The 25042-nt window shown below is 50.9% G+C and overlaps 3 protein-coding genes across 12 annotated transcripts in view; 1 reads left to right on the top strand and 2 right to left on the bottom strand.

The window, feature by feature from the left end:
• Positions 1-69: 69 nt before the first annotated feature.
• Mbd6 (methyl-CpG binding domain protein 6) lies at positions 70-8813 on the bottom strand. Of its 9 annotated transcripts, none has more exons than XM_050163933.1 (13): positions 8793-8813; positions 5889-5952; positions 5572-5708; positions 5167-5269; positions 4877-5039; positions 3633-4682; positions 2833-3491; positions 2445-2598; positions 2186-2355; positions 1669-2085; positions 1533-1585; positions 1153-1216; positions 70-1022 (listed from the first exon to the last, which is right to left on the bottom strand). In XM_050163933.1, exons 3-13 carry the CDS (start codon positions 5682-5684, stop codon positions 948-950), a joined length of 3021 nt encoding a protein of 1006 aa, XP_050019890.1. In that variant the 5' UTR covers positions 5685-5708; positions 5889-5952; positions 8793-8813; the 3' UTR covers positions 70-947. The 9 variants fall into 9 exon arrangements, with proteins under 9 accessions (XP_050019890.1, XP_050019887.1, XP_050019886.1 ...); XM_050163930.1 differs by lacking the exon at positions 8793-8813 and adding an exon at positions 6976-7247 and having other exon boundaries at positions 5572-5762; XM_050163929.1 differs by lacking the exon at positions 8793-8813 and adding an exon at positions 6976-7247.
• Positions 8260-14977, top strand: Ddit3 (DNA damage inducible transcript 3). Its single transcript, XM_050163947.1, has 5 exons — positions 8260-8398; positions 8954-9118; positions 11601-11648; positions 14130-14287; positions 14500-14977. The coding sequence occupies exons 4-5, from the start codon at positions 14150-14152 to the stop codon at positions 14863-14865; spliced, it is 504 nt and encodes a 167-aa protein (XP_050019904.1). The 5' UTR covers positions 8260-8398; positions 8954-9118; positions 11601-11648; positions 14130-14149; the 3' UTR covers positions 14866-14977.
• The window catches only part of Mars1 (methionyl-tRNA synthetase 1), a 16216-nt gene continuing 6087 nt past the window's right edge, over positions 14914-25042 (bottom strand). Inside the window, exons 10-22 of one of the 2 annotated variants that reach the window (XM_050163938.1) lie at positions 24231-24432; positions 22212-22286; positions 18569-18739; positions 18382-18477; positions 18178-18295; positions 17656-17869; positions 16638-16769; positions 16453-16557; positions 16185-16371; positions 15612-15683; positions 15398-15421; positions 15220-15312; positions 14914-15131 (exon numbers count right to left, since the gene is read on the bottom strand). In XM_050163938.1, coding sequence (XP_050019895.1) covers positions 14985-15131; positions 15220-15312; positions 15398-15421; positions 15612-15683; positions 16185-16371; positions 16453-16557; positions 16638-16769; positions 17656-17869; positions 18178-18295; positions 18382-18477; positions 18569-18739; positions 22212-22286; positions 24231-24432 — 1636 coding nt within the window. In that variant the 3' untranslated portion in view covers positions 14914-14984. The remainder of the gene's footprint in view (positions 15132-15219; positions 15313-15397; positions 15422-15611; positions 15684-16184; positions 16372-16452; positions 16558-16637; positions 16770-17655; positions 17870-18177; positions 18296-18381; positions 18478-18568; positions 18740-22211; positions 22287-24230; positions 24433-25042) is intronic. The other variant, XM_050163939.1, reaches the window with a different exon arrangement.

The raw sequence follows: 25042 nt of genomic DNA, 5'->3' as shown, positions 1-25042 counted from the left end.
GACGAGACTATTTCAGTTGTCGTCTGTTCTTACCAAAGAACTAAATAAAAATGAGGACAGAGCCAGAACCAGAGTTTCAAAATATTCTCATCTGTTAAATTAAGAGTGTCTCCCATAGAAAAGCAGTGGAGGCCCCACAGGGCAAGTACAAAACAGAATTAAAACTCCCAAGGGTCTTGTCTTTACAAAAAAAGGCAGGAGGCAGCCCCTGGACAGCTGGTCATGCTGGCCGCTCCGGCTGGACCACGTTGCATAATCCTCAGTCGCATCATCACATGTCTCTGAGCGTTTTGATGGGGGAGAAGGGGCAGTGTAGTGTGTCTGGGAGGAGAGATCCAAAAGGTCCTCTGTGCCCCTTACCCCCTTTCTGTATCCCAGAGGAAAGCAGAGGGAACCTGGCTACACTTGAAAATGAGGCTCTGTGTTTCAGTCCTGGGGTCGGGGTAAGAGGGGTCTGTGCTTTGAGCAACCTGAGCCAGAGGCAGAGGGCTGGGGGCGGTGCATGATGCTTATTGCTTTGTACCTTTCACTGGGAAGGAGGGCAGCAGCCAACAGTAGCTCACAGGTTTGTAAACTGAGCCTGCTGGCTTCAAGAAGGGAGGCAATGAAGTCGAATTAAATATAAAAGAGTCATTTGTGCAAAAATAACTTAAACAAATAAAAGACCTGGGGAAGGGGTGTTCCCCTTAGCGCCTGATGGGGAGAGGGCCATATACCACCCCCCCAGGCCTCTTCAGTGACATGGCTTTGGGGGGGAGGGGGTGAGCTTCCCTACCCCCTGCAATGGCTCAGGCTGGGATTTGTAGGGGAAGGGGTTGCATTTGTGCTCTGAGTGGGGAGTAGTGCCCCCACCCACTGTCCACAGGTGCACGTGGCTGGCAGGGGCTCCCAAGGCTCAGCACTCAGCTCTCCCCAGGCAGGGTCAGATCCAGCTCCAGGTATGGCTGCTATGGGGCCAGTTTCCTCCTCTTATTTTTGGCAGGACGTCCAGGGCGGGCCCGGGGAGGCAGAGGGACAGCCGCCTGTACAAGAGAAGTTAAGAGAAGTGGCCATTAGCTAAGGTAACAGGAGTCTTCTTCCTCACACCTGTCTTCCTCTTGGCTCACCTCCTCATGCCTAAGCAAGCGCACATCCACCCAAGTCCACACTTACGCGGGTTGTAGGGCTGGGTTCCAAGGGGACGTCCTGGCGGGAACTGCTGCTGTTCCGGGCAGGGCTGCAATAAGGGTACAGATGATCAGGAACAGCTCCCAAGCACCAGGTGAATTTCAGAAGGCTGGGTGAGAAACTGTCTACATTTGGATAGTAAAGGCATAATATCCTTATTCATATTCAAATATCTGCCATTTTTTGAAAACCAAGCCACTATTTGGGGCCAAGGGGTATAGCTCAGTGGTAGAACACTTGACCTAACATGCACAAAGCCCTAGGTTTGATCCCCAACACCACAAAAATAAAATGACACCAAGCCACTATGTGGACATTTCTATAGTCTCAACAGATAGGTGGCATAGGGGTGGGCTCACACTCACTTGTATTTTCTCCTCCGGCCACGACGAGACTTTCTGACTGTCCCTGGGGGCACCTGAGGAAAGACGGACAGTGTACATGGGAAGTGAGACCCATGCGCTAGAGCCCTGAGCCTGACCCTTACATTATCACACTTACCTTAAGGTCCTCAGAATGGGGCCCAGGAAGGGGTGGATCCTTGGGCTCAGCACCCCCTTCAGCTAGCTCCCCATTATGCTGCCAGTGGTGGGTCCTTCTTGGGGACCGTTCCATTTGTCCATTGAAGCTACCACGTGTCCCCCACTTGAGGGCCAGTCGGCCAGGCTCTCGGCGGTTGCCAGGCTTTCGGCCTCTGCCTGGCCTGGTCTCGCCATTAATGCCCCTAAGTCCCCCTCCTCCCCTCCGGCCCCGTTTCCCTGACCCCCTCCCAGTGAGCAGCTCTGGGACTGGGGGGTCAGGAGAACCATGGGGTGGGGCTAAGGCACTGAGGGGAGGCCGGGCAGGCTCCGGTTCAAGGGCTGAGGCAGGGCTCTCAGGGGCCAGACAGGGGGCATCTGGCTGCTCTGGAGGGATCTGCTGGCAAAAACATCTCCACTTCAGCCAAAGTCCTCCGTACTCAGAAAACCTCCCGTTTTAAGAAAGATGTTCATCCTGACAGACGCACCCACTTGCTCACCTGGAGACTCTGTAGCAGGCAGGCTAGGGGACTAGAAGTCTCTGACAGGGAGGGGGGTGCTCCCCCCCCAGGGAGGAGCTGCAGTCCTAACTGGCTGGAAAGAAGAGGGCCAGGAGGCTGCAGCAGGCTGGGGAGGGTTCCAGGGCTGCTGGTCAGTGAAGACAGATCACCTGTTGAGAGACCAGAGTCAGGCTCTCCAGGTTTTACCCGATGGTCAGGGTTTCTTCCCAGTTTTGACTGCTCATTTCATGCCACTCACCCAGCAGGCTGGCACTCAGCAGAGGGCTAAGAAGTTGGGGGGGTCTCCCTGAGTTGGAGGGGGCCTTGCCCAGAGAGGAGGCCCCCGGGTCAGTAGTTGCCGTGGTGACACTGGAGGTAGGTGGTCCAGGTTGGGGGGCACTCAGGACACAGGGCTAAGAAGACGAAGAGTTATAGTATGTGGTAAAGTGCTGGACGGATTTACAGTACTCACACGCTCAATCTGACTGAAGCCTTGGGTCGGGGAGGCCTGCTTATTAAATACAGACTCCCTCCTTGTCCCTTCCCTACCCCCAGCCGAGACTACGTCTTCCTTAGGGCCCCAAGGAGGAGCTCCCATCCTGATTTACTTCTCATTCTGCCCCATCAACACATACCCTAGGCCTTACCTGGGGGGTTGTCCCCGAGGGGGGATCCAGGCTGGCAGCCAGCAGCGCAGAATTTAAAGCTATGAGGGTGGGGGGTGCTGAAAGTGGGGGGAATAGTAGCGGGGGCAGGTCTCCCAAACCTGAAAATGGCTCCCCACTTGGACCCCCGGCCCCCTCTGCAGATCCTTCCCCATCCCCAGCTGTGGGGCCCAGGGCCAACAGGGGCAGAAAAGAAGCTAGAAGATTGCTAGTGGGTGCAGGAGGAGGGGGGAGGAGGTCTGAAGGGGGTGGTGAAAGCAAAGAAGCCACCAAAAGCGAAGGCCCTTCAGGCTCGCCTGGGGCCAAGGGAGGGCCAGGTCCCCCTGGTGGGGGTAGCAGGGGCTCAGGGGGAGGCTGTCCTCCCCCAGCCAGCACACCAAATAAACTGTGGCTAAGTAATGGAGAAGGTGGAGGCTGTCCCAGACTCAGAGGAAGAGGCAAGGCCCCCAGCATCCCTGGGAAACCAGCTCCACTGAGTGCCAGGCCCTGCTCAGGGCTGGGGAAAGGGAAAGCCTCCCCACCAGCCAAGGGAGGCAGAGGGCAGGCTGGGCCTGCCCCCATCCCCAGCCCATCAGATGGGCTTTGAAGCACAGGACTGGGGACTACAGGGGCTTTGGAGGCAGCTGGTGGGGCAGGGGCACCTGTAAAAGAAAAGAAATCCAGCTCCAGGGAAGTCTTTCTAGAACCCACCTCCCTGACACAAACCCCCAATCCTCCCAAGAGCTTTCCCCCAATGCCTGGGATGAGTGCACCTGAGCTCAGAAACCCCAGAGCTCTCCTACCTGGCACACTGCTGAGGCTGCCACTGGTGGTCCCAGGCAGAGAGGGCTGAATGGGGTGCCTGGGCTGGGGAGGGCTCCCTGAGGAGAGGGTTGGGGGAGGAGGAAGGTGTGCATCTGACCCCAAAAGGTTAAAGCTTCCATCAGAGTGGGACGGGCCAGGGGCGGGGAGTCCCAGCAGAGACAGCACAGAAGGGAGAATAGGCTGGGATGGCTCTGGGAGAGGAAAGGCCTGGGGGACAGGAGCAGGGGCCCGAGGACGGCTCCGTCTAGGAGTTTGAGGGCCTCCCCCTTCTAGCAGTCGCAAGACAGTTGGGGGCCGGCGAGGACGACGCTGGGAGGGGCGGGGTGATGAGTGGGCAGCTGAGGGTGCCTGGGCACGGGGCCTTCGGCCCTGTAAAGTGCTGGGAGGGGGCAGCGGGGGATGCTGTGCCTTGGCCGCTGCAGAGAGTAGGCTGCTAGCAAGGAATGGGGGTGCCCCAGGTCCCTCCACTGTGGGGGCCCCTCCCAAGGATCCCAGGACCAAGGGCAGGTGCATAGTGGCTGAAGACACTGGTGGCTGAGTGGCAGGACCAGAGGGACCAGGGGGACCGGGGAGATTATTGCTTGGGGGCAGGGGAGGAGGTGTTAAGGCATCACTACAATGGAAGAGAGGAGAGTCTGAAGGTGGGGAGGAGGAGGCATGAGGGGCTGGAGGAGAGCCCAGGTCAGAGGGCACCAGGTTGGATCGGAGAGAGGCTCTCCAGTTGTAGGAGGGAGCATTGAGGCTGATAGCAGGTGGAGGAGGTGGGGCTGGAGAGGGAGCATTGCCTCTTGGGAGGAAACATGGGCTGCTGCTGCCCCCAGAGGGAACTGGATCAGGAAGCCGTGGTGGTGGGAAGAGCCCTGCAGGGCCTGTTAGAGGGGGGAAGGACTGGGGAACTGAGGGTGGTTCTTGAGAAAGGGGGCCAGGACCCCCATTAAGAGGAGTTGTAGGAGGAACTCGACAAGGAGGGCGGACAGAGGGGGGCCCTGGGGACACAGTGTGGAACATTTGGGGGCTTGCTCCCTCTCCTGCAATAAATGAGAAATGAAGGTCAGCTTGCGCGTCCCTGTCTTCTCCAGTCCCAGCTCCACAAGTTCCCAAGCTTATGTCTGTCTCACAAAGTCATCCCCGCCAGGTCCACCCTTGTGCTCTCTCACAGAGCCACCCACCTTCCCGGCCCTCAAGGTTCCTCATTCTTCCCCAAAGTGGCAGAAAAACTCACCAGGAGAAGAGTGTGAGCAGGTGGTCTCCATGCTGCGGTACAGAGTTGCCATGGCAACAGCTTTCCGCCTGTGGTTGCACAGCTTGGTCATGTCCTCCTCTGATGCAGGCCCCACCCCAGCCCCACCCGGGGTCACCGGGGCCAAAGGGTCAAAGTTGAAAACCTGTAAGGTAGAAGAATGGACAGGGACACTGAGGAAGTGGAATCTTAATAAGGTACCATGGTCAGAAATTTGGATCAAGTCTTCCAGCTTATATGCCTATAGTTTTTGGCATCCCCAGGACTCTGACCTTGGGGACATTGAGTGGACACTCCAGACCGCACTTGCAGGTCCCATCGCTGAGGAGGTAGCTCCGGGTTTGCTCCAAGGAAGACAGCTCTGTGCCACTTGGGCTGGGAAAGAACAGGGTCATGGGTATGGGGTTAACTGTCAGCCAATCTGAAGAGACTTCCTAAAGGATAGTTAAATGCTTTCCCAGGAAGGGCAAGACATAAGGGGTGTGAGAAGAGACAAAGAGTGAATGGATTCAAAGACCCAGAGATAAAGAGCGAAAAGGCTGCAGAGGAGGGGAGCTGGGGAAGAGCAACAAGGTCCCAGAAACTGAAGTTTTCAGAGGAGGGGTCACGGCAGGAAAACTCAAGCAACGAAAGGATAACCAGACTAAGGCAGTTCAGGGGTCCCTGAAAAACCATACCTGATATAGAACACGGCACCTTCTCGCACACAGCGCTGCCAACCGATGGGGACAGATGTGGCCACAGGGCCCCCAGCTCTGTCTGCTCCACTGCTCTCATTGCCCCCATTCATTGTGTGTAATCAGCTCCCTTGCGCCTGATAACACAGACATCCATGTGGGCACCAGGACGATTAAACTGGGCTGGGTACCTGAGGGAGAATTCCAGGGAGGCAAAGGCGGTGGGAGACCCAAGGAAACTCAGGCTTCCTGAGTGGCAAAGGGAGCCCCTCGGAGAGCTGGGGAGGAGGGATCCTCTGCCACACCACCATGGCTACCTGAACATCTCTGCAAACATTGTGGGATCCAGTCTAAGGTCGGGGCCACCAGCTTAGCCCACACCTGCAACACAAGGAAAGAGAAGAACCTCTCAAGAATCTGTCTAGCTCAAGACAGCACCACAGCCCAGAACACAAGGAAAGGCCCAGGAATGACACCATGCCTTTAAGGACCTTAGGGATCTGCTGGCCATGGCCACAACTGTCCTCTCCAAGCCCAGTCCCTAGGGACCAAAGGAGTTCAGCACCTCAGCTCCAAAGGACCACAAAATCATACTCTAATTTCTCAACATATGAAGGGCTAGTTCCCTTTGTCTAGGAACAGAAGACTTCAACAAGGAGTGTGGGCTAATTCCCATAATGCCAGGCCACTAGGAAGTTTCCCAGTGTCTGGCCACTGCTGTCCCCTCCCCCAGGAAGATCATATAAAAAGTACAGATTGCCCCACAGGTCACCAAGCAATTGCCCAACTGCCTGGCAGGGTGGTACCAGCAGATCCCCCCCCCCCCAAGCCCATTCCATCAGACAATCTCAGATCTAATCCATTTGCAGCTCGAGAGAGGCTGGAACCAGAGCTCTGTCTTCCTCCAGGATCCTGAGAAGCTCCTGGTCCTCTCTCAAGCCGAAGAAAAGGGGATTCATAATCTCCCACTGGCTTCCAGTAAGCAACAAGAAGTATTCTCTGACATGTAGGGACGACCCTTAAGCCTGCAAGTATCCTCACCAACCTCACCATCGCTCCCACCGCACACTGACGGCTTCCAAACTTTCCCTCTCATAACAAGGCGCCCTGTCACCCAGACTGCTTCCTTCAGCTTGGGGAGGAGGGGAAGGCAGGCGCACGAAGTAGGAAGGAACTTGGGGAGAGGGCGGGTGGAGGGTGGGCGAAGCACTGAAGGGAGGGAGGTCAGGAAGGCAGAAGTCAGGCACTGAGGGGGAGAAACGGCGGGGGCAGGTGAGGGTGGGGGACTGTGGATGGGGCCGGGGAAAGGGGCCGAGAGGACGCGGAGGGGGCAGAGGGTAGGGACAGAAGGGGGAGGAGAGAGCAGGGAGGGGGAGGGGCGGGGGGGCCGGGCCCCGCACTCACCGCGGCCCATGGTTCGGCTGGCCCCGCCCTGCGCAGTCGCGGCCCAGAGGGTGAGTGGGAGGGGGTGGGAGGTGGGTCGGTGGAGCCCGAGCCTCCGGTACGGCCCCGGCCGGTCTTAGCAGGAAGCGCCGCCGCCGCCGCCGCGGATCACCGAGCGGCCTCCCGCGCATGCGCCATAGGGGCCAGGGGCAGCCCTGGGGATTCCGTTCCCAGAAGGCACCGCGCAGGCTGCTACCGCCGCCGCCGTCGCTGCCGCCGCCGCAGCCGCCGCCGCCGCCGCCGCTGCCCGGACGGGAGAGGGGCGGGGCCGGGCCCCCGCCCAGCGGACAGCAGCGAGCCAACAGGAGGGGACGCAGTGCGCATGCGGGAGCGCGCCTACCCCTCCCCCACAACCCCCCATTAATCCCCAAGAGAACAAACACCCCACGCGGCCACCCCCCCTCCCTCCGCGGAAGGATCTGGGCCTCTTCCCAGGCCACTGGTGGCCAATCCCAGTCCTCCCTGGGGAGGGGCCCCTTCCGAAGCCACAATCTGTTGGGGGAGCCAGGAATGTCAGGTCCGGGAGGGGCCAGCCCTAAAAGATGAAAGTCGCGACTTGCCCTGCCCCGCCCCATAGGCTTCCCGGGTTGTGTGCCGAGACTTGACCCGCCTCTCCAGGTCAACATGTCACAACACGATCTCTGCCTGTCAAGTCACATGACCTCTGCCTGTCACTGACAACCTGGTCTGTCTTTAGGCCAGGACAGACCATCTGGTTCAGCCCACCCCCACCTCTCCTAACAGAAGGGGAAATGAAGGTCTGGAGCAAAGGAGCAGTCTGGCCAAGGACCTGTCACTGTCGCACCCGCCAATAGCAACCGGTCTTGGTGCAGTTTCTACTTAGACAAACTCTGGCTTGCCTCTCCGAGTGTCTGTCATACACATGTAATAGGCCGCCTCATGGCCTCTGTTTTCATGGCGCAAAAATACATTTTGCAAGATGTTTTTAGTTTTGTTCAAGTTGCCTCCACCGTGCTCTTTTCACCTTTACCTCTTGTTAGTTTACAAATGGGCAGATTAAGGTAGAATCTGTGTTCCCTCTGATAACCCGGTCCAGGGCAGTCATGTGCTCAAGTGCATGCACGCCCGGGTCTCTACTATAGGTCATGACCCCAGACTCCTAGAGGCCAGCTGCTCAGCAGGGAGTCACAGGACTTGCGGTCTGAGAGAAGGAAAAGGGTGGGTATTGGTCTTAGTAAAGAGAATAAGAGCATCGCAGAGAGCAGGGGTGGGAATCGGGTGCACGCTACAAAGAACTTGAATTCTGGCATGCAATGGACGACTCAGAAACAAACGTCAAAGATGCTCTTCTGAGAAAAGCGGGTAGACTACCAAGGAAATGCCAGTACCTCAGCCTTTGGGAAGCGTTAGAAGGTTAAAAGAGGTGAGATCCCTTTTAAAAAAGACTCGAGATGTCAATCCAGGTGGGACCAATGGAAACTTTAAGAGGTTCAAGGGCCTCGGTGCCCATTAGCTGGGAGTGGCCGGGGAAATGGGAGTCTTTATGGAGGAGTAAATTGGAGGTGATGGGAGGTGGGCAGACCAGCCGCTCCCGGGCAGACAAGTTCAGGAAGGACAGCCGTTGGGGCCGTTGGCTACGGGGAACTGGCGCTCCGCCCTCCCCCCCTCTCTCCCCCACCCGCTGCACCTCCCACCACCATCGATGGCCCCTGCGCGTGCGCGCGCAGACACCGGTTGCCAAACATTGCATCATCCCCGCCCCCCGCCATCCCCCTCCCTCGCCACACTCTCCGCGCGCGCGCGCATGACTCACTCACCTCCTCCGCAGAGCCTCGTGACCCAAAGCCACTTCCGGGTCCTAGACAACGTAGATTCTCCAGCCAGAGGGCGCGATGGGGGCGGGGCCGTGGGACTCCGGAGTGGCGGACGTGAGGGGAGAGGCGGAGCCAGTGCCAGCGTGCCGCTTTCTGATTGGTAGGCTCCTGGACCCTGCCCCTAAGAGGAGGGGAAGGTCAACGTAAAAGAGCTTCGCTCTGCGTTCCGGAGGTCAGTAGCTTGAGTCTAACTCGTCGATTATATCATGTTGAAGATGAACGGGTGGCCGCGCCACAGCCAAAATAAAAGCCGGAACCTGAGGAGAGAGGCGAGTACTGACCCCTGTCTACCCCTTACCTTCCCGTCCTCACCCGCATAGCGATTCCTTAAAGTTGGGGCCGACTGCTCTTGCGGATGTAGCCCCACCCCTTCCACACTGAGCTTGTAGACGGAGGGAGGGGTGAAGGCGGGGAATCCCTGATTCAGGTGCGGTGCCTTCAGGCCCCTCTGCCTTTGGGCGATTGCATCACCGTTCCCCGTCTAGGTCTGTGCTCTGTGCCCTTAGGCAAAAGGTCTCCGGTTGCCCTCGAGAACTTTATTCTCTTTATGGCGAACTTCGGGCCATCTTAGGCCAGTCCAGGGGAAGGCGGAGCAGCAGGACACACCCCCATATAGGGGACTCTGACCGTTTCTACCTCTTCTCCAACGGCTTCATTACCCCCAACTTTCAAGCGCCTCAGGGGCCAGCATGGCCACTTTAGTTGCTGACCCTAAAGTTCAAGAGAACCCTAGAGATTTACAGACTTTTGCGTGTGGGGGTGCTGGTGGGAGGAGCATGGATGGGTTTTCCCCTTCCCTCCCGCCCCCCAGAGGTTTCTGAACAAGAGAGCAGCCTGGACCTCTTGAACTGTGGGAATTATTTGGGATCTCTCCAGGGTCTTGTGCTTCTCCGGGGTTATCTCTGCCTCTTTCCTCGGCCCTGTCTCCTATCAGATCTCTGTAACCATTGCGTCAGGCCGGCCCACTGTTTGTCTCTGCACCCTCTGGCCTGGGGCTCCGCCTGATGAAAGCCAGGTCCCACACACTGGAAGACCAAGGGAGTTTACCCCAGAGGACTGCCCTGCAGAGAAACACTCGGGGCAATATTGCATCTCCAGTCCCCAGAGACAGGCAGCTCCGTCTCTGCCTCTGGGCTTAATCCTCTTCTCTCTTTAAGGGAAATTGGGGGAGTGTCCCCCCCCCGTATTCATGCCTAACAAATGCTTAATAAGCACCTATTAAGAGTGCCTATTAAGGACCCAGAGTATATTAGGAGCAAAAGGTAAAACTGCTCTCAACAGCTTATATTTCTGCAGAAAGCTAAAGCACTATGGGAAAAACCAAAAGCAGAGACTAGAGTGCTCAGGACTGTGGCTGGAGCTTTGTTCGTGTCAGGAATCCCTCACTGGGATCGCAAGTGAAAGACCCACAGAAGGCCAGCATGTGCCATGCAGATAAACTGGAAGAGCTTTCCAGAAGGAGCAGCCAGAGCACACCTGGTAGAACAGGACAGTGGGCTGCACTGGAGTGAATGTGAGATAGGGTGGTGGATCGTGTAGAGCCTTGAAGGGTTTCAGAATGTTAGTCTTCCTCCAAAGCCACAGAGAAACCCTGTCTCGAAAAACAAAACAAAACAAAAAAAAAGAATGTTAGTCTTCAACAGTCATGACACAGGAAGCCACTGGAGGGATCTGAGCGCACATGTATTTACTTCCAACGCTCAGAGAGGCAGGGGCAGGCATGTCTCTTGAGTTTGGGGCCAGCCACGGCTACATAGTGAGACCCTGTCTTAGAAAGCAGTAAACGGGAACTCACTTGAAGGAAGCTTGGAGAGGGGTGATAAATTGATTTCCATTTGAAAATAATATAATAGAAATACTTAGGCTTTAGGTACTTAAAAAGAATGAATTAGCTGGGCGGTGGTGGTGCACCCCTTTAATCCCAGCACGCCAGAGGCAGAGGCAGGTGGATTTCTGTGAGTTCGAGGCCAGCCTGGTCAGCTAGTACTTTTACAGAGTGAAACCCTGTCTTGAAAAGACAAAAAACAAACAAACAAAAAAGAATGTATTAAAGTTGCCAGTGCTTTAGACTGAGTTGTGGAGTGTGAGAGGAGGAAGCAAGGAGATTGTTTTTGGGGTTTTGGGTTTTTTTTTTTTTTTTTAAATTAGCCTTAAGCAACTAGAGTTGCCACTTAGAACAATAAGAACTTGGAAAGGAAAGCCCAGCAGGACATTATTGTAACTGTAATGCCTCCCAGACATCCAAAAGAAGATAGTGAGTAGACAGCAGAACTGGAGGATGCCTGAATGGGCCTAGACCAGAGGCTGGCTGCCAGTGTGAGAATGAAGCGGGGCGTTTGCAGCAAGTGCCCTATTTCTCCCCTCCCTGCAGTTGAGTCCTCCCTCTGGCACATCTGAGGTCCATCTTGAGTTTAGAAAAAGCTTAGTTGGCTAGAACTTTGCTATTATGTAATGAGGACTACAAATGTCAGCAACTAAAAATAAATCAAACTTGCCTGTCCTTGGAATGGGTGTCAGGGGTGTGTGTGTGTGTGTGTGTGTGTGTGTGTGTGTGTGTGTGTAATACAAGAAAAAAACTACAGTCTGGTCTCCAGAGCTAGTTTCAGAATAGCCAGAGCTACACAGAGAAGCCCTGGTTTGAAAAACCAAGGAAAAAAGGGGGAAAGGGGAATTAGAGAAGGGTCCAAGGCTGGAGGTAGAGAACCTGATTCTTCCTTTCAAACAGTAAACATTTATCTTTGTTCTTTGCAGTGTTCCAGAAGGAAGTGTATCTTCATACATCACCATACCTGAAAATAGGTAAACTTAACACCCCTTCTCAGAGTCAACTCCCAATGCTGCTTAGGGCTGCTTTGCTGGGGCAGTAGTCAGGTGTGATCTGCACAAGTTTTTACTGTCAGACCGTGGCTTTCTCTGACCCCCTAGCATTATTTTTAGAGCACTTCCTGGTTGAAAGCTGGCTCCACAGTCAGCCTCAACAATGGCAATAGGTTTGTCTTTCCAATTCAGTCCACACCAAGGTTGTGACTGGGTTTTTCTTCCACCTACCAGTTCCCAAATCACCACTATGAGGCTTAATATTACAAGCTATTTGGCCTGTTAGCTCAAGCTTATTATTAACTAGCTCTTGGAACTTCAGTTAACCCATTTCTGTTATTCTATAATTTATCACAAAGCTCGTGGCTTGTTACCTCACATCTTGCTTCCCCAGCAGCTGCTGGTGTCTCTCTGACTCCACCTTCTTTCTCCCTGTACCTCTGCTTGGATTTCCCACCTAGCTATATTCTGCCTGGCTATAGGCCAAATTAGCTTCTTTATTAACCAATGGTAATAAAACATAATACATACATACATAGCATATGATGGGGGTATTCCATATCAAAACCCCAAGGACCTTTTGCTCAAGCTTCCCCATACATGAGAAAGGGACACAAGTGGCTTAGTCATTATCCCTGGAATTCACCAGTGGTGCTCCCAAGTGAGTTGAATACTTTTACTCTGATCCCATAAGAATATATATGCATAGCCAAGCATAATGCCTCATACCTGTAACCTCAGAACTTGAGAGGCAGAGGCAAGAGGATCATGAGTTCAAGGCCAGCCTGAGCTAGCTATAGTTAGACCCTATATCTTAATAAAAAGTATGTTCTTAGGAGTTGGAGAGATGGCTCAGTGGTTAAGAGCACTTGCTGTTCTTGCAGAGGACCTGGGTTCAGCTCCCAGATCCCACATGGAAGTTTAAAACCATCTGAATCTACTTGCCAGGGAACCCATTCCCTGTTCTGGCCTCCATGTGCAGCAGGCACACAGCACACATACATGCAGGCACTCACACACACATAGATACAGACAGTAAGGTGAACAGACCTGAAGGTGTGTTCAGGCTGGACTGGGGTATAGCTCAGTATTTGTGGTGAGACACTAGGTTTGACTGATCTTCAAGACGACACACAAAATGTGCTGCATGTTTTCTTCAGTCCTGGTAGTATGTTATATCTGCATATATAAGAGGCTCTGCTTCAGTTCCCAGCACAACAACAAAAAAAAAAAAAAATTGAAAAACCAAAACAAACAAGAAAAATGGAAATAGAGGCTGGGGAGAAAACACATCAGTTAAGCACACTTGCTTTTCCAGTGGCTCCAGCTGGGTTTCCAGTATCAGGTGGCTTACAGCTGAACTCCAGCTCCAGTGCCTCCCCCCACCCCTGACACTGCACTCATGTGACCACATGCGTACACATAAAACTTTATAGAAACAAAATAATAGGTTACTACACGGTATTTTACTTATATTTATTTTTTAATATTTATTTATTATGTATATTATATAAATATTATATATAAATATTATTAAAATATTATATAAATATTATATAATATTTATTTATTATGTCTGTGTGCATGTCTGCAGCCAGAAGAGGGCACCAGACCTCTTTACAGATGGTTGTGAACCACCATGTGGTTGCCAGGAATTGAACTCAGGACCTTTGGAAGAGCAGCCAATGCTCTCAACCACTGAGCCATCTCTCCAGCCCCCTTGATTTTTTTTTTTTTTTTTTTAATTATTTTGGTTTTCTAAGACCGGGTTTCTCTGTGTAGCCCTGGCTGTTCTGTGACTCATTCTGTAGATTCAAATACAGAGATCCTGCTGCCTCTGCTTTCTGAGTGCTGGGATTAAACACCACGGCCTGGCGGTTTTAGTTTTGGATATTAGTGCTCTATCTGCATGTACACCTTTATGCCAAGAGGCTATCAGATCCCATTAGAGACAGTTGTGAGCCACCATGTGGGTGCTGAGAATGGAACCCAGGTCCTCTGGAAGAACAGTCAGTGTTCTCAACCACTGAGCCATCTCTCCAGCCCTGTGTTTTGTTTTTAATTACATTTATTTTTGTGTTGTGGGGGTGCTGGCCATGGTGTGCATGTGAAGGGCTGGACAGTTTTGGGGAGTCAGTTCTTTCCTGTACTAGGTGACTTGGTGGAATCAAACCTCCTCGATTATTAGGCTTTGTTGGTGACAGGTACTCGGCCGTTTCCCGGTTCCTACATTCATTTATATTGTGTGCCCGTGTGTATGAATTGGTATTCATGTGGAGGTCAGAGAACTTGTAGGCTATGGCTTTCCATCCCCACCCCCTGCCAATGTGGCTTTCAATGATTGACAGCCTAGGCCTCTAACTGACCCACAAAATTAGTAAATTTTAAATCCTAAGTGTTAAAACAGGCATGAGTTTACCAACCGTGGAGAGTGGAACCTTTACCTTGTATGTCCTTTTCTAGAACCCAGTTCAACCACAGACATGGCAGCTGAGTCCCTGCCTTTCACCTTGGACACAGTGTCCAGCTGGGAGCTGGAAGCCTGGTACGAGGATTTGCAGGAGGTGCTGTCCTCAGATGAAAATGGGGGTCCCTATATCTCATCCGCTGGAAACGAAGAGGTGAGTGTGAATGCTGGTCTGGAGATGGGCAGGAACGGCAGTGCACACCTGTAATCCTGGCACTTGCCAAGTGGAGGCGAGAGGCTTGCTTCAATGGCCAGCCTAAGTTTAGTGAGTTTGAGTCTGGCCTCTTTCAAAAGATCCACAAAACTGGGGAGTATGTATGCCTCTCCGCAACTAATATCCATCTCCCTTTCTTTACTTCCTTAAAGGAGGAGTCAAAAACCTTCACTACTCTTGACCCCGCATCCCTAGCTTGGCTGACTGAGGAGCCAGGACCAGCAGAGGTCACAAGCTCCTCCCAGAGTCCTCGCTCTCCAGATTCCAGTCAGAGCTCTATGGCTCAGGAGGAAGAGGAAGATCAAGGAAGAACTAGGAAACGGAAACAGAGTGGTCAGTGCCCAGCCCGGGGTGGGAAGCAACGCATGAAGGAGAGAGAACAGGAGAACGAGAGGAAAGTGGCCCAGCTAGCTGAAGAGAATGAGCGGCTCAAGCGGGAAATCGAGCGCCTGACCAGGGAGGTAGAGGCCACTCGCCGGGCTCTGATCGACCGCATGGTAAATCTGCACCAAGCATGAACAATTGGATGTGGCCCGAGTCGGAAGAACAAAGGGTCTCAGCCTGTGTATATGTAGATATTGTACATTATTTATTACTGTCCATACCCAGTAAAGGGACTTCCTAACAACACGTCCTCTCACTTTTTCTTCTTGCCTTTAGGAGTTTCAATGGGTTTCCCCTCAGCCAAAGCCAACTGTTTCTTTAGATCCAAGAGCTTAGTCACTTCTGCGGCAACCTGGTTCTTGTCTGCCTTTTGTGCTTTCAGTTCTCGGACGATGTTGCCCTAAGAGAGGGATGGGAGGTGAGGTGAGGCCAGGGAGGACCTGCAGGATTGGTCACCTCCAACACTGCTCAGGTCATAAGCTCCATACCTGTTTGGTCACTTCATCCATCAGCATCTGTATCTGCTGAGGCCCAGCTGTTGGAACCGCCTCCACAACTGCTGACTTGGGGGGCGCTTTAGCCTGGAGAAGAGCAGGAGATTTATTACTTGCTGCTATAACTTCCTCTGGTGTCCAGTTTGACTAACAGCTCAGAGGAAATGGTTACCTTTAACTCCGAGGACTCTTCTAGCTAAGACAGGAAAGGAAAACTCAAGTGAGGAGGCAGCGAGGCCAAAGGTGGGAGGTGAGGAGTGAAGGCGGCCTGGGGAGATTATGGTGGAGCCAGGCCAAAGGTGGGAGGAGAGGCCAGAGGACGGCCTGGGGAGATTATGGTGGCACTGCTGTGCCTGCCCGGGGAGGGTACAATCCAGCTTGCTCACCTGGCCCCCTCCAAAGCGCTGCCTCAGATTTTCAATCTGGTCATTTTCCAGTTTCTGGAACAAAGGACTGACCTGTGGAGACAGGTCAGAATCAGTCACTGATACCCTCCACTGCCCCACCCTTCCTGACACTTAGCGATCGCAGATGCTTTACACTGGGCAGATGCCTGACAGCTTCAAGGGTTCACAGAAGGCAGCAGTCCCCGTGAAGGGCTAGCGCTTCAGTGGAGTGGAAAGTGGATAATACAGAGGAGACAGGGTTAGTTAGTGTCAGGAAATGGCGAAGAGATCAGCTCGCCATGGTCATCTTCAACCGTTTCTATACTGTGCCACTTTCCTGGCTTCTGCCATGAACAGCAGTAAGGATATATGGACAGCACTGTACTCACAAGCTGATACAAGAACCTTCTATGAGAAGCCCAAGTTCAGAATTGCAGAGGGATTCTGAGAACAGCTGCAGAACCCCCACACCTCAAAGCCAGGGACAGTTAGGTCTCTGACCTCACCCCAAAGGCAGCCCCATAAAAATAAGAATTTGAATTGGCCAGCTCTGCTAACATTAAGGAGACCTACTGTGCCTATCCGGTGACCTGCTGGTAAGGTACAGATGAAGTTGGTGACAAGGATGCGGCAGGCTGGGAGGGGAAGCTGGAGCTGGGTCTGGATGGTGGCGCTCACTGTGGGCATGTAAGGCTGCAGCATGACAGATAGCAAGGCTGCTATGTTCACTGCCACACCTGTCACCGTGCCCGCCCGCTGCCTGAGGAAAAAGAGATAAAGTCACCAAGAAGACACAGCAGGTCACTTTATTCCTTTAGCCAGCCTTAGCTCCTGAACACACCTGTCCACCTCATCTCCTTTAATCCGTTTCCAGGGCTCGTTCACTTGAATGTATTGGTTGCCATGTCGAGATATGGTAAGGATACTGCGCAAGGCATCCCGGATCCTGGGAAGGGAGGCGGCAAGTACATGAGACTGTCAACCTCAGCAGTGGTTGTGACTGTGTGACTGTTGCAAGTTACTTACCGAACCTTTTCCAGCAGCTGGTGATAGTGCTGGAGCTCCCAGGAGATGTGGGCCAGCAGGCGTTTGTCATCGTGCGTAAGCACCATCTCAGGCACACAACCCCCAAAAAACTTAGACACAAACATGCCAGCTCTTGAGGTGGGGGAGAGAAAAGACAGAGTTACTGCCCAGTTCCTTAGGGAAACATCATTCCACTTCCATACCTCTTCATGCTCAGGCAGATGGCCCAGCAGAGAAAGGCTGCCAACCAAGCCCAATGACCTGAGTTCAATCCCTGGAGTCAACACGGTGGAGGAAGAACTGACTCAGGTTGCACACTCGTGTTCACTGCAGTGTGTCAATAGCACCCAACACACAATGCATACATGTCAAAAAACCAAAACACTTCTTTCTTGTGGCATCCCTGGGCTCTCAAACTGGAAGTAAAGCTTAAATCTTACATTTTCCTCTCCCTCTCCTAAGAATGTGATTCTGGAGTCAGGTAATGGTGGCGCACACACTCGGGAGGCAGAGGCAGGCAAAGCCTGGTCTACAGAGTGAGTTGTAGGACAGCTAAGACACAGAGAAACCCTGTCTTGAAAAAAAAAATGTGATTCAATAAAGAAATGAGTTAAACAATTATGTATTTTTAGAAATATCTAGAATTACCAAACTGAAGTGTGTAATAAGCTAACAGTCTAATGAAGACTGCTAAATGTGTTTAAGGGCCCAGTTAAAGGTCCAGAACTCTGAAGAGTCTCAAGTCATGGGGGGGGGGGGGGGCATGTGCATATCTGCATGCATGCTTGTGTGTAGAGGATGAAATTCAGAGCTCTGAATTTGACAAACACAATATAACTCACAAAGATTCACTTGCTGACCAACTCTGCCAAGGCACCTACCTCCAGCTAGCTTGCCTCAAGAATACAGGTCAGCATATGCTGGCACAGCAGCCATCCTAACCCACAGGACCAGCTTTCCCCACTGCCTTTCTATCAGCTGCCCGTTAGTGTGCACCTCTCCACTGGATCCTTCCTACCTGTTGATGAAGTTGCCCAGGTTGTTCAGCAGCTCAGAATTGTTTTTAATCATCATGTCTGTCCAGGAGAAGGCACTGTCCTGGCCCTCCGGCCGAATGTAGAGCAGATAGAAGCGCCAGATGTCAGCAGGGATCCCTGTATCCTGGGCCATGTCTCCAAACACTCCTACCCCCCGGCTCTTAGAGAATTTCCCATCCTCATAATTCAGGTACTCTGGACAAAACAGAAGGATTCAAATCACACCCTTCCCTCCCTCACCGCCATTTCCCCTTTCTCTCAATGCTGGGTGTCCAAAAATACCTCTCTTGAAGACCTGACAAGGGCATAGAGTTCCATGCTCCCGTTCTGGCCTTTTTTTCTCTTTGTTTATAATAGTTTTAGCTTTATATCTTTGCTTTCAAGTTCTTTCCCTCTTTTGGATGAATCCTCATGCTTTAATTACTTCTCAAGACCTAACCTGAGACCCATTCCCACTCAGGCTCTTCCCTAGCACCCTCCTCGTCCTCTGCCAGGGAACTCACCTGTGGCAATGAGGTTCTTGACTAAGGTGTAGTTGTCCTCAGCGCCTAGGGCTGAGCACGGGAAGACTAAGCCATGGAAGGGAACATTGTCTTTGGCCATGAACTGGTAAAGGTCCACCTAGGAGAATACATTGGAGGAGACTGCCTGCAACTTCCCACCCTCTTCCACACCCTGTCCCCACAGACAGGCTAAGGCCTGCTTACTTGTTCTGGATTCTTCCACCATCTCTCCCACTGGTCTGTATAGTTGGCTGTGATGGACAGGTAGCCAATAGTGGCATCAAACCAGACATAAAATACCTGGAGGGAAACCAACAAGAATGAACCAAAGTCAACAGCATCAGCCGAGGCTGAGCATCTTAGGTCATGACTAAGGGATGAGGGTATTTACCTTGTCCTCGAAACCTTCCAAAGGCACAGGGGTTCCCCATTTGAGGTCTCTGGTTATGCATCGTGGCTTGAGGCCATCTCGAAGCCAAGAACGAATAATAAACCGGGCGTTGGGCGTCCAGTCACTGCCAGGCAAGGTCTTCCCCAGCCAGTCCTCCAGCCGCTTTTCAAGCTAAGACAAAAACGGGGCAACAGGACTATCTCAGACATGGGGCGTGAGTGCCGATGTTGTGGAATAACTGGTAATATAACTAAAATGCATGACTTCAGGGACATCTAGGAAATTAACAAATTTATTTGACAAAATGATTCATTTAAGTCTATAGATGTATACATATTGTCTGGGAACACGAAACTACATTGAAATTAAACAGTCCAGTGGCATGTGCTTTCTTCACGCGGTTTCTCAGGAAGCAGAGGGGAGAGAACTGGGCTGAAGGTCAGGAACTGGGGAATGACAGGCATACTCTACACTGAGATAGATTATTTCAAGATTTTATGATTTTTATTGGTTTTCTTTTTTAAGTTTCTTTTCTATGAATATGGGAACTCTGCTTGAAGGTATGTCCATGTTATCATGTGTACACGATACATGTGTTATCATGTGTATACATGGCTTATAGAAGCCACGATAGGACCTTAGATCCGCTAGTCCTCTGGAAGAACAGTCAGTGTTCTTTTTTTTCTTCTGAATTTATTTATTTATTATGTATACATTGTTCTGTCTATAGGCCAGAAGAGGGAACCAGATTGAACTACAGATGGTTGTGAGTCACCATATTGCTGCTGGGAGTTGAACTCAGGACTTCTGGAAGAGCAGCCAGTGCTCTTAACCTCTGAGCCATCTCTCCAGCCCCCAGTCAGTGTTCTTTCGAGACAGGGTTTCTCTATAACCTTAGAGCCTGTCCTAGAACTAGCTGTTGTAGACCAGGCTGGCCTTGAACTCACAGAGATCCACCTGCCTCTGCCTCCCAAGTGCTGGGATTAAAGGTGTGCGCCACCACCGCCCGGCCCAGTCAGTGTTCTTAAAGGCTAAGCTGTCTTTCCAGTACCAAGTCCTTGGATGTTTTGGGACAAAGTCTTATTATTTAGCCTGGTCTTGAACTCAATCTGTCCCCTACACTGGCCACAAACACACAACCCTCCAGCATATACCTGCCAAGTGATGGGTTATAGGTGTACACCACCATGCCCAGCATCTTTCTGTATTTCATAGTGTGTGTGTGTGTGTGTGTGTGTGTGTGTGTGTGTGTGTGTATGCAAGCATGGACGCGCAAGCTAACATGTGGAACCAGAGTCAGAGTCGGTTCTTTTCTTCTACTATGTGGTATCAGGGACAGGTGGCAGGTGTCTTTACCCAGTGAACCATCTCTCCAAACATTTTGTGTTTCTTCAAGACAGGATCTCACTAATCTAGTTTCAAATATGTAGGTAAAGTTGGACTTGAAATCCTAATTCTTCTACTTGCTTTCTACTGTTGGGATTACAAATATGTAACCTCCAAAATAACTCAATGTTGTAAAAACATTAATTCCCAAATGGTCAGTTCTGAAATCATATTACATACAAGCAAAACTAAATGGACTCAACGGGTTGTATATTTATGTAATATATACATTATATATATTATATATACATATATATGTATGTATCAAAAACAAAGAAGAAGCCACAGACTTGAGAGGGAGCAGTTGAAGGGAGGAAAGGGAAGGGGGAAATGATGTAATCATGCTTTTAATTTTTTAAAGAAAGTTGAAACATTAAAGAAAATTAACCACAGCAGTTTAGATAACTAAATAAGGTGTTTGAAGTGTATCTACACAATGAAGTACTACAAGACCATCAAGACAATGAGGTTGGGGACTGAGTGGTTAACTACACTTACTGCTTTTGCAGAGGACTTGGCTTTGGCCCCCAGGCCCCACATGGCAGCTTTAACTATCAGATTCCATTTCAGTTTCTCTAAGGCAGTGGCTCCCAACCTTCCTAATGCTGTGACCTTTAATACAGTTCCTCATGTTGTGCTGACCCCAACCATAAAATTATTTCGTTGCTACATCATAATTCACAAATGTGATTTTGCTACTGTTATGAATTGTAATGTAAATACCTGGTATGCAGGATATGAGATGGTTCAGCCACCCTGTAAAAGGACTGGTCGACCCCCTCAAAGGGGCCGCACCCCACATATTGAGAACCACTACACATGTGCTGCACAGGCACACACGCAGCCAAACTCCCACACACATAAAATAAAAACATTTTTAAAAAAGAAAAACTAGGGGCTGGAGAGATGGCTCAGTGGTTAAGAGCATTCATTGCCTGCTCTTCCAAAGGTCCTGAGTTCAATTCCCGGCAACCACATGGTAGCTCACAACCATCTGTAATGAGGTCTGGTGCCCTCTTCTGGCCTGCAGACATACACACAGACAGAATATTGTATACAAAATAAATAAATATTAAAAAAAAAAAAAAAAAAGAAAAACTATTAGCTGGGCAGTGGTGGTGCACACCTTTAATACCAGCACTTGGGGGGCAGAGGCAGGTGGATCTCTGTGAGTTCAAGGCCAGCCTGGTCTACAGAGCAACTTCCAGGACAGGCTCCAAAGCTACAGAGAAACTCTGTCTCAAGAAACAAAACAAAACAACAACAAAAAAATTAGAATATGGGGGTTCGAGAGATGGCTCAGTGGTTAAGAGCACTGGCTGCTCTTCCAGAGGTCCTGAGTTCAATTTCCAGCAACCCCAGGGTGACTCATAACAATCTGTAATGAGATCTGGTGCCCTCTCCTGGTGTGCAGCATACATGAAAGCAGAACACTACATACATAATTAATTAATTAAAAAATTTACAATATTAGCCAGGTGTAGTGGGGCATGACTTTAGTGTAGTGACACAGTGAGACCCTGTCTTGAAAAAATAAACATAAAAAATAAAGTATTTTTTTAACTTAGAATATGAAAAGCACGTGAAACAGCTAGACCTGGTTGTATGTCTGTCTGTAACCCAGTACTTGGAAGGTAGAGGGAGGAGGATCCGAGTTCAAGATCATCTGCAGCTAAATAGCAAGAGTCTAAGTCCCTCCTGAGCTATAATGGCATCCTGCTGGGAAAAGTCTGTCTCATCACAATAATCTGCTAGCTTATTACTTTCTGAAATACAATCTTAGTATGTGTAGCAAAGACTGGCTCTAAGTCCCTGCAGCCCGATCTCCGGCGTCGCCTTAGCGACTGGCAGCATGCAGTAGTACCACACTGTCACTGCCATTTTCCCCAGTACCAGTTGTTGAACACAGCGACTTCAACTCCACAACCTCTGTTCCCTGGCTGTAGAAAATGTTAACTAGAAATAAAAATACTCTTCAGAAGACCCAAGTTCAGTTCCCAGCACCCACACTGGGTGGTTCACAGCTGAACTAACTCCAGCTTCAGGAGATCTGATGCCCTCTACTGTCTTCCTTAGGCGTCTACACATACGGCATACATACAAAATAGGAACAACAAAAGAACTAAACTAAATTAAAAAGCTGGGCATGGCGACACACACCTAAAAATAGAACAAACGAAACCACCTGAGAGTAGCTGAGGCAGGGAGAGGAGGCTGAAGACTCCTCAAGAGCAGACTGAGGGAAAGACCGACTCACCTTAGGTAAGTCCAGAAACAGGTGCCGAGAGGACCTCACCACAGGGCACGACCGGCAGACTTTGCACTGAGGTTTCTGTAAAGAGAAGTAATACAGGTGGGGTGAGGGGAACTGTGCAGGCAAGCTGAGGGGCACGGAGGGATGGTGTCTGCACACCGCAGCCACTCGGGTCTCTGCTCTCATTCCCCAGAGCAGTGAGCGTTCTCAGCCAAGGGCAGCTGCAGAGCAATGCATTGTACTCAGCTGTGCAAGGGAAAACGAGCAAGACATACAGCTCCTCTCCCAGGTCACAACTAGGAGAGGAAAGGGGGCGTACCTGGGGCACAAGCATGGGCATTTATAAAGCCAAACGGCAAGAAGTACTTAATTCTGCAGTAGAAAATGACGCTAGTGAGTGCGAGCAGTGGCTCTCAGTATGTAGACTGGCTGCAAGACTCACCGGCCCCTGCCCCACAAGGGCTTGGACTGAAGGCATACCCAGCTCTTTATTGTTGTTTTTGAGACAGGGTCTCTCAAAGGCTGACCTCAAACTCCAGATCCCCTTGTATCCGTCTCCTGAGGGCTGAAACTGCAGGTGTGTGTCACCCTGCACGGCTGATCTAAGGGGGGCTGCTCTGTTTTGATGTATTCATCTTGTGTGTGAGTGTGAGCCCATGGAGATCAGAGGACAGTTTTCCTTCCCACCATATAGGTTCTGGGTTGCCAGGCTCGGCAGAAAATGCTTTTACCTGCTCATCCATCCTGCCAACCCTGATCTGAGGTTCTGAAGATGAGACACAGTAACTGTCTCACGATCTCTCTTCTGAAGCCCACATCTATTCCAACTGCCTTTTAAGACATCTCTAGGCTCCTCAGCTTAGCGAAAGCAAACAGTACTGCTGCATTCAGCTCCACACCTCATTCTCTTAATCTTGCCTGTGTCACAGATGGCACCACCATCTACCTAAGTCCCCATCTTCCCTTACTGTTACTAGGGCTCAAAACCAGGCTCTCATGCCGGCCAAGTATCCGACCACTGATCTACACCTCCAACACAAGCCAAGAACTCAAGTCACCCTTACCTGACTCTCCAGCACTCGTCCTCAAAGCTATTATTCTCCCCATTTCTCTGTACTAGTGACCTAATAGAAACTAATCTTTTTGCATTTGAGCTTCCAGAGCTTTCTCCTCACTCCTCTTTGGTTTGTCCCATCAGTTTTCCACACAGCAGCAACCCACTCAACTAGAGTAATGTCTAAACTTCCTCATGTCCCCATGTGAGATAAAAGCCTGTCCTGTCCATTCCCTCATTCCCAGTCTGTAATTGGCCTATTAGAAGGACTCAAAAACATTTATTAAATAACTGACTAATAAGTAAATCAACAAATGAGCAAAGTATTTATGAAAAAAAAGAATAATCTGCCAGGTGTGGTGATGCACGCCTTTAATCCTAGCACTTGTGAGACAAAAGCAGGTGCATTCCTGGAGGCCAGCCTGGACAACACGGAGTTCTAAGACAGCCAGAGCTACATAGAGAAACCCTGTCTCAAAAAGAGAAAAAAAGAATCATCTAAATTAGCACTGATCTAAATTAACCTTAAGCTAAAGCCAACCTGCCTATGTTCTAGCACCACGCAACCACAGATTAACTGCCCACATAGGAATTAGCATAAGACCTTAGGCTCTAAACATTAAAACCCCAGCCAGGCATGGTGGCACACACTTTTAATGCCAGTACTTGGGAGGCAGAAGCAGGTGGAGCTCAGCGAGTTCCAGACCAGTATAATATATAATGAGAGTCCCTTGCCAGCCAGACTACAAAGTGAAACCCTGATTCAAAATAAATAAAAATTGTGAATGGACAGTGTCCTTTAATAGTTGGTGTGCCCATCAGAGCCCAAGCTGCAATGGCAGTGAGGAGGAGCCTGCCCATCAGAGCCCACAGCCCCCACAGAAGAACAAAACTGAGTATCCTTTCCCTGTTCTGCTCAAGAGATTAACAGGTGTCTCCTCTGGGCTCCCTTGAGATCTTCCTCTTACCTTGAGTTCAATGGCATTGATGAGCTTGCCACACTTGTCGCACTGGTCACCTCGGGCCTCTTCATAGCCACAGAAGGGACACACACCCTCCACAAAGCGGTCAGCCAGGAACCGTGCACAGTGCTCACAGCGCAGCTGCTCCACAGTGTCTTGCAGCACAAACCCCCGAGTCAGCAGCCTCTGGAAGATGTCCTGAGTGATTCTAGCCAGGTCAGCAAGGGATGAGAAAGGGCTAGGAGTGTGGACTGCCACTCCCAACCCGCCTCCTTTGCTGCTCTAACCAGAGACCCAAACTCATCAGGCAGAAGGCCTCCCAGGATGAAGGTCACCTATTCCTAATGAGAGCCAACTGGACGAGCCCAAAGGCTCTCATGATGCTCCAACTGCCCGTAGTCTCTTCACTTTGTTTTGGTTTCATTCGGTTTTGAGACAGGTCTCACACAGCCAACACTGACCACCATACTAAACCTGATCCTCTGCCTTCTCCTCTCAATGCTGTGATTACAAGCGGTGACCACCCCCAGTTTAGTCTTGCTTCTCAGCACCATCAACTATCCATCTGTCTGCAGCTTCTGTGAGGACTTTATCAGGCAGAGGAAGAATGGATTTAATTGCTATAAATATACTTAGGCGGGGCTGGAGAGATGGCTCAGCGGTTAAGAACATTGCCTGCTCTTCCAAAGATCCTGAGTTCAATTCCCAGCAACCACATGGTGGCTCACAACCATCTGTAATGAGGTCTAGTGCCTTCTTCTGGCCTGCAGGCATACACACAGACAGAATACTATATACATAATAAAATAAATAAATAT

This window comes from Alexandromys fortis, unplaced genomic scaffold (genome assembly GCF_014885135.2).
Source record: "Alexandromys fortis isolate MF-2015 unplaced genomic scaffold, M_Fortis_MF-2015_v1.1 scaffold_125, whole genome shotgun sequence".
NCBI lineage: Eukaryota > Metazoa > Chordata > Mammalia > Rodentia > Cricetidae > Alexandromys > Alexandromys fortis.
This window is presented reverse-complemented; position numbering and strand designations above follow the sequence as displayed.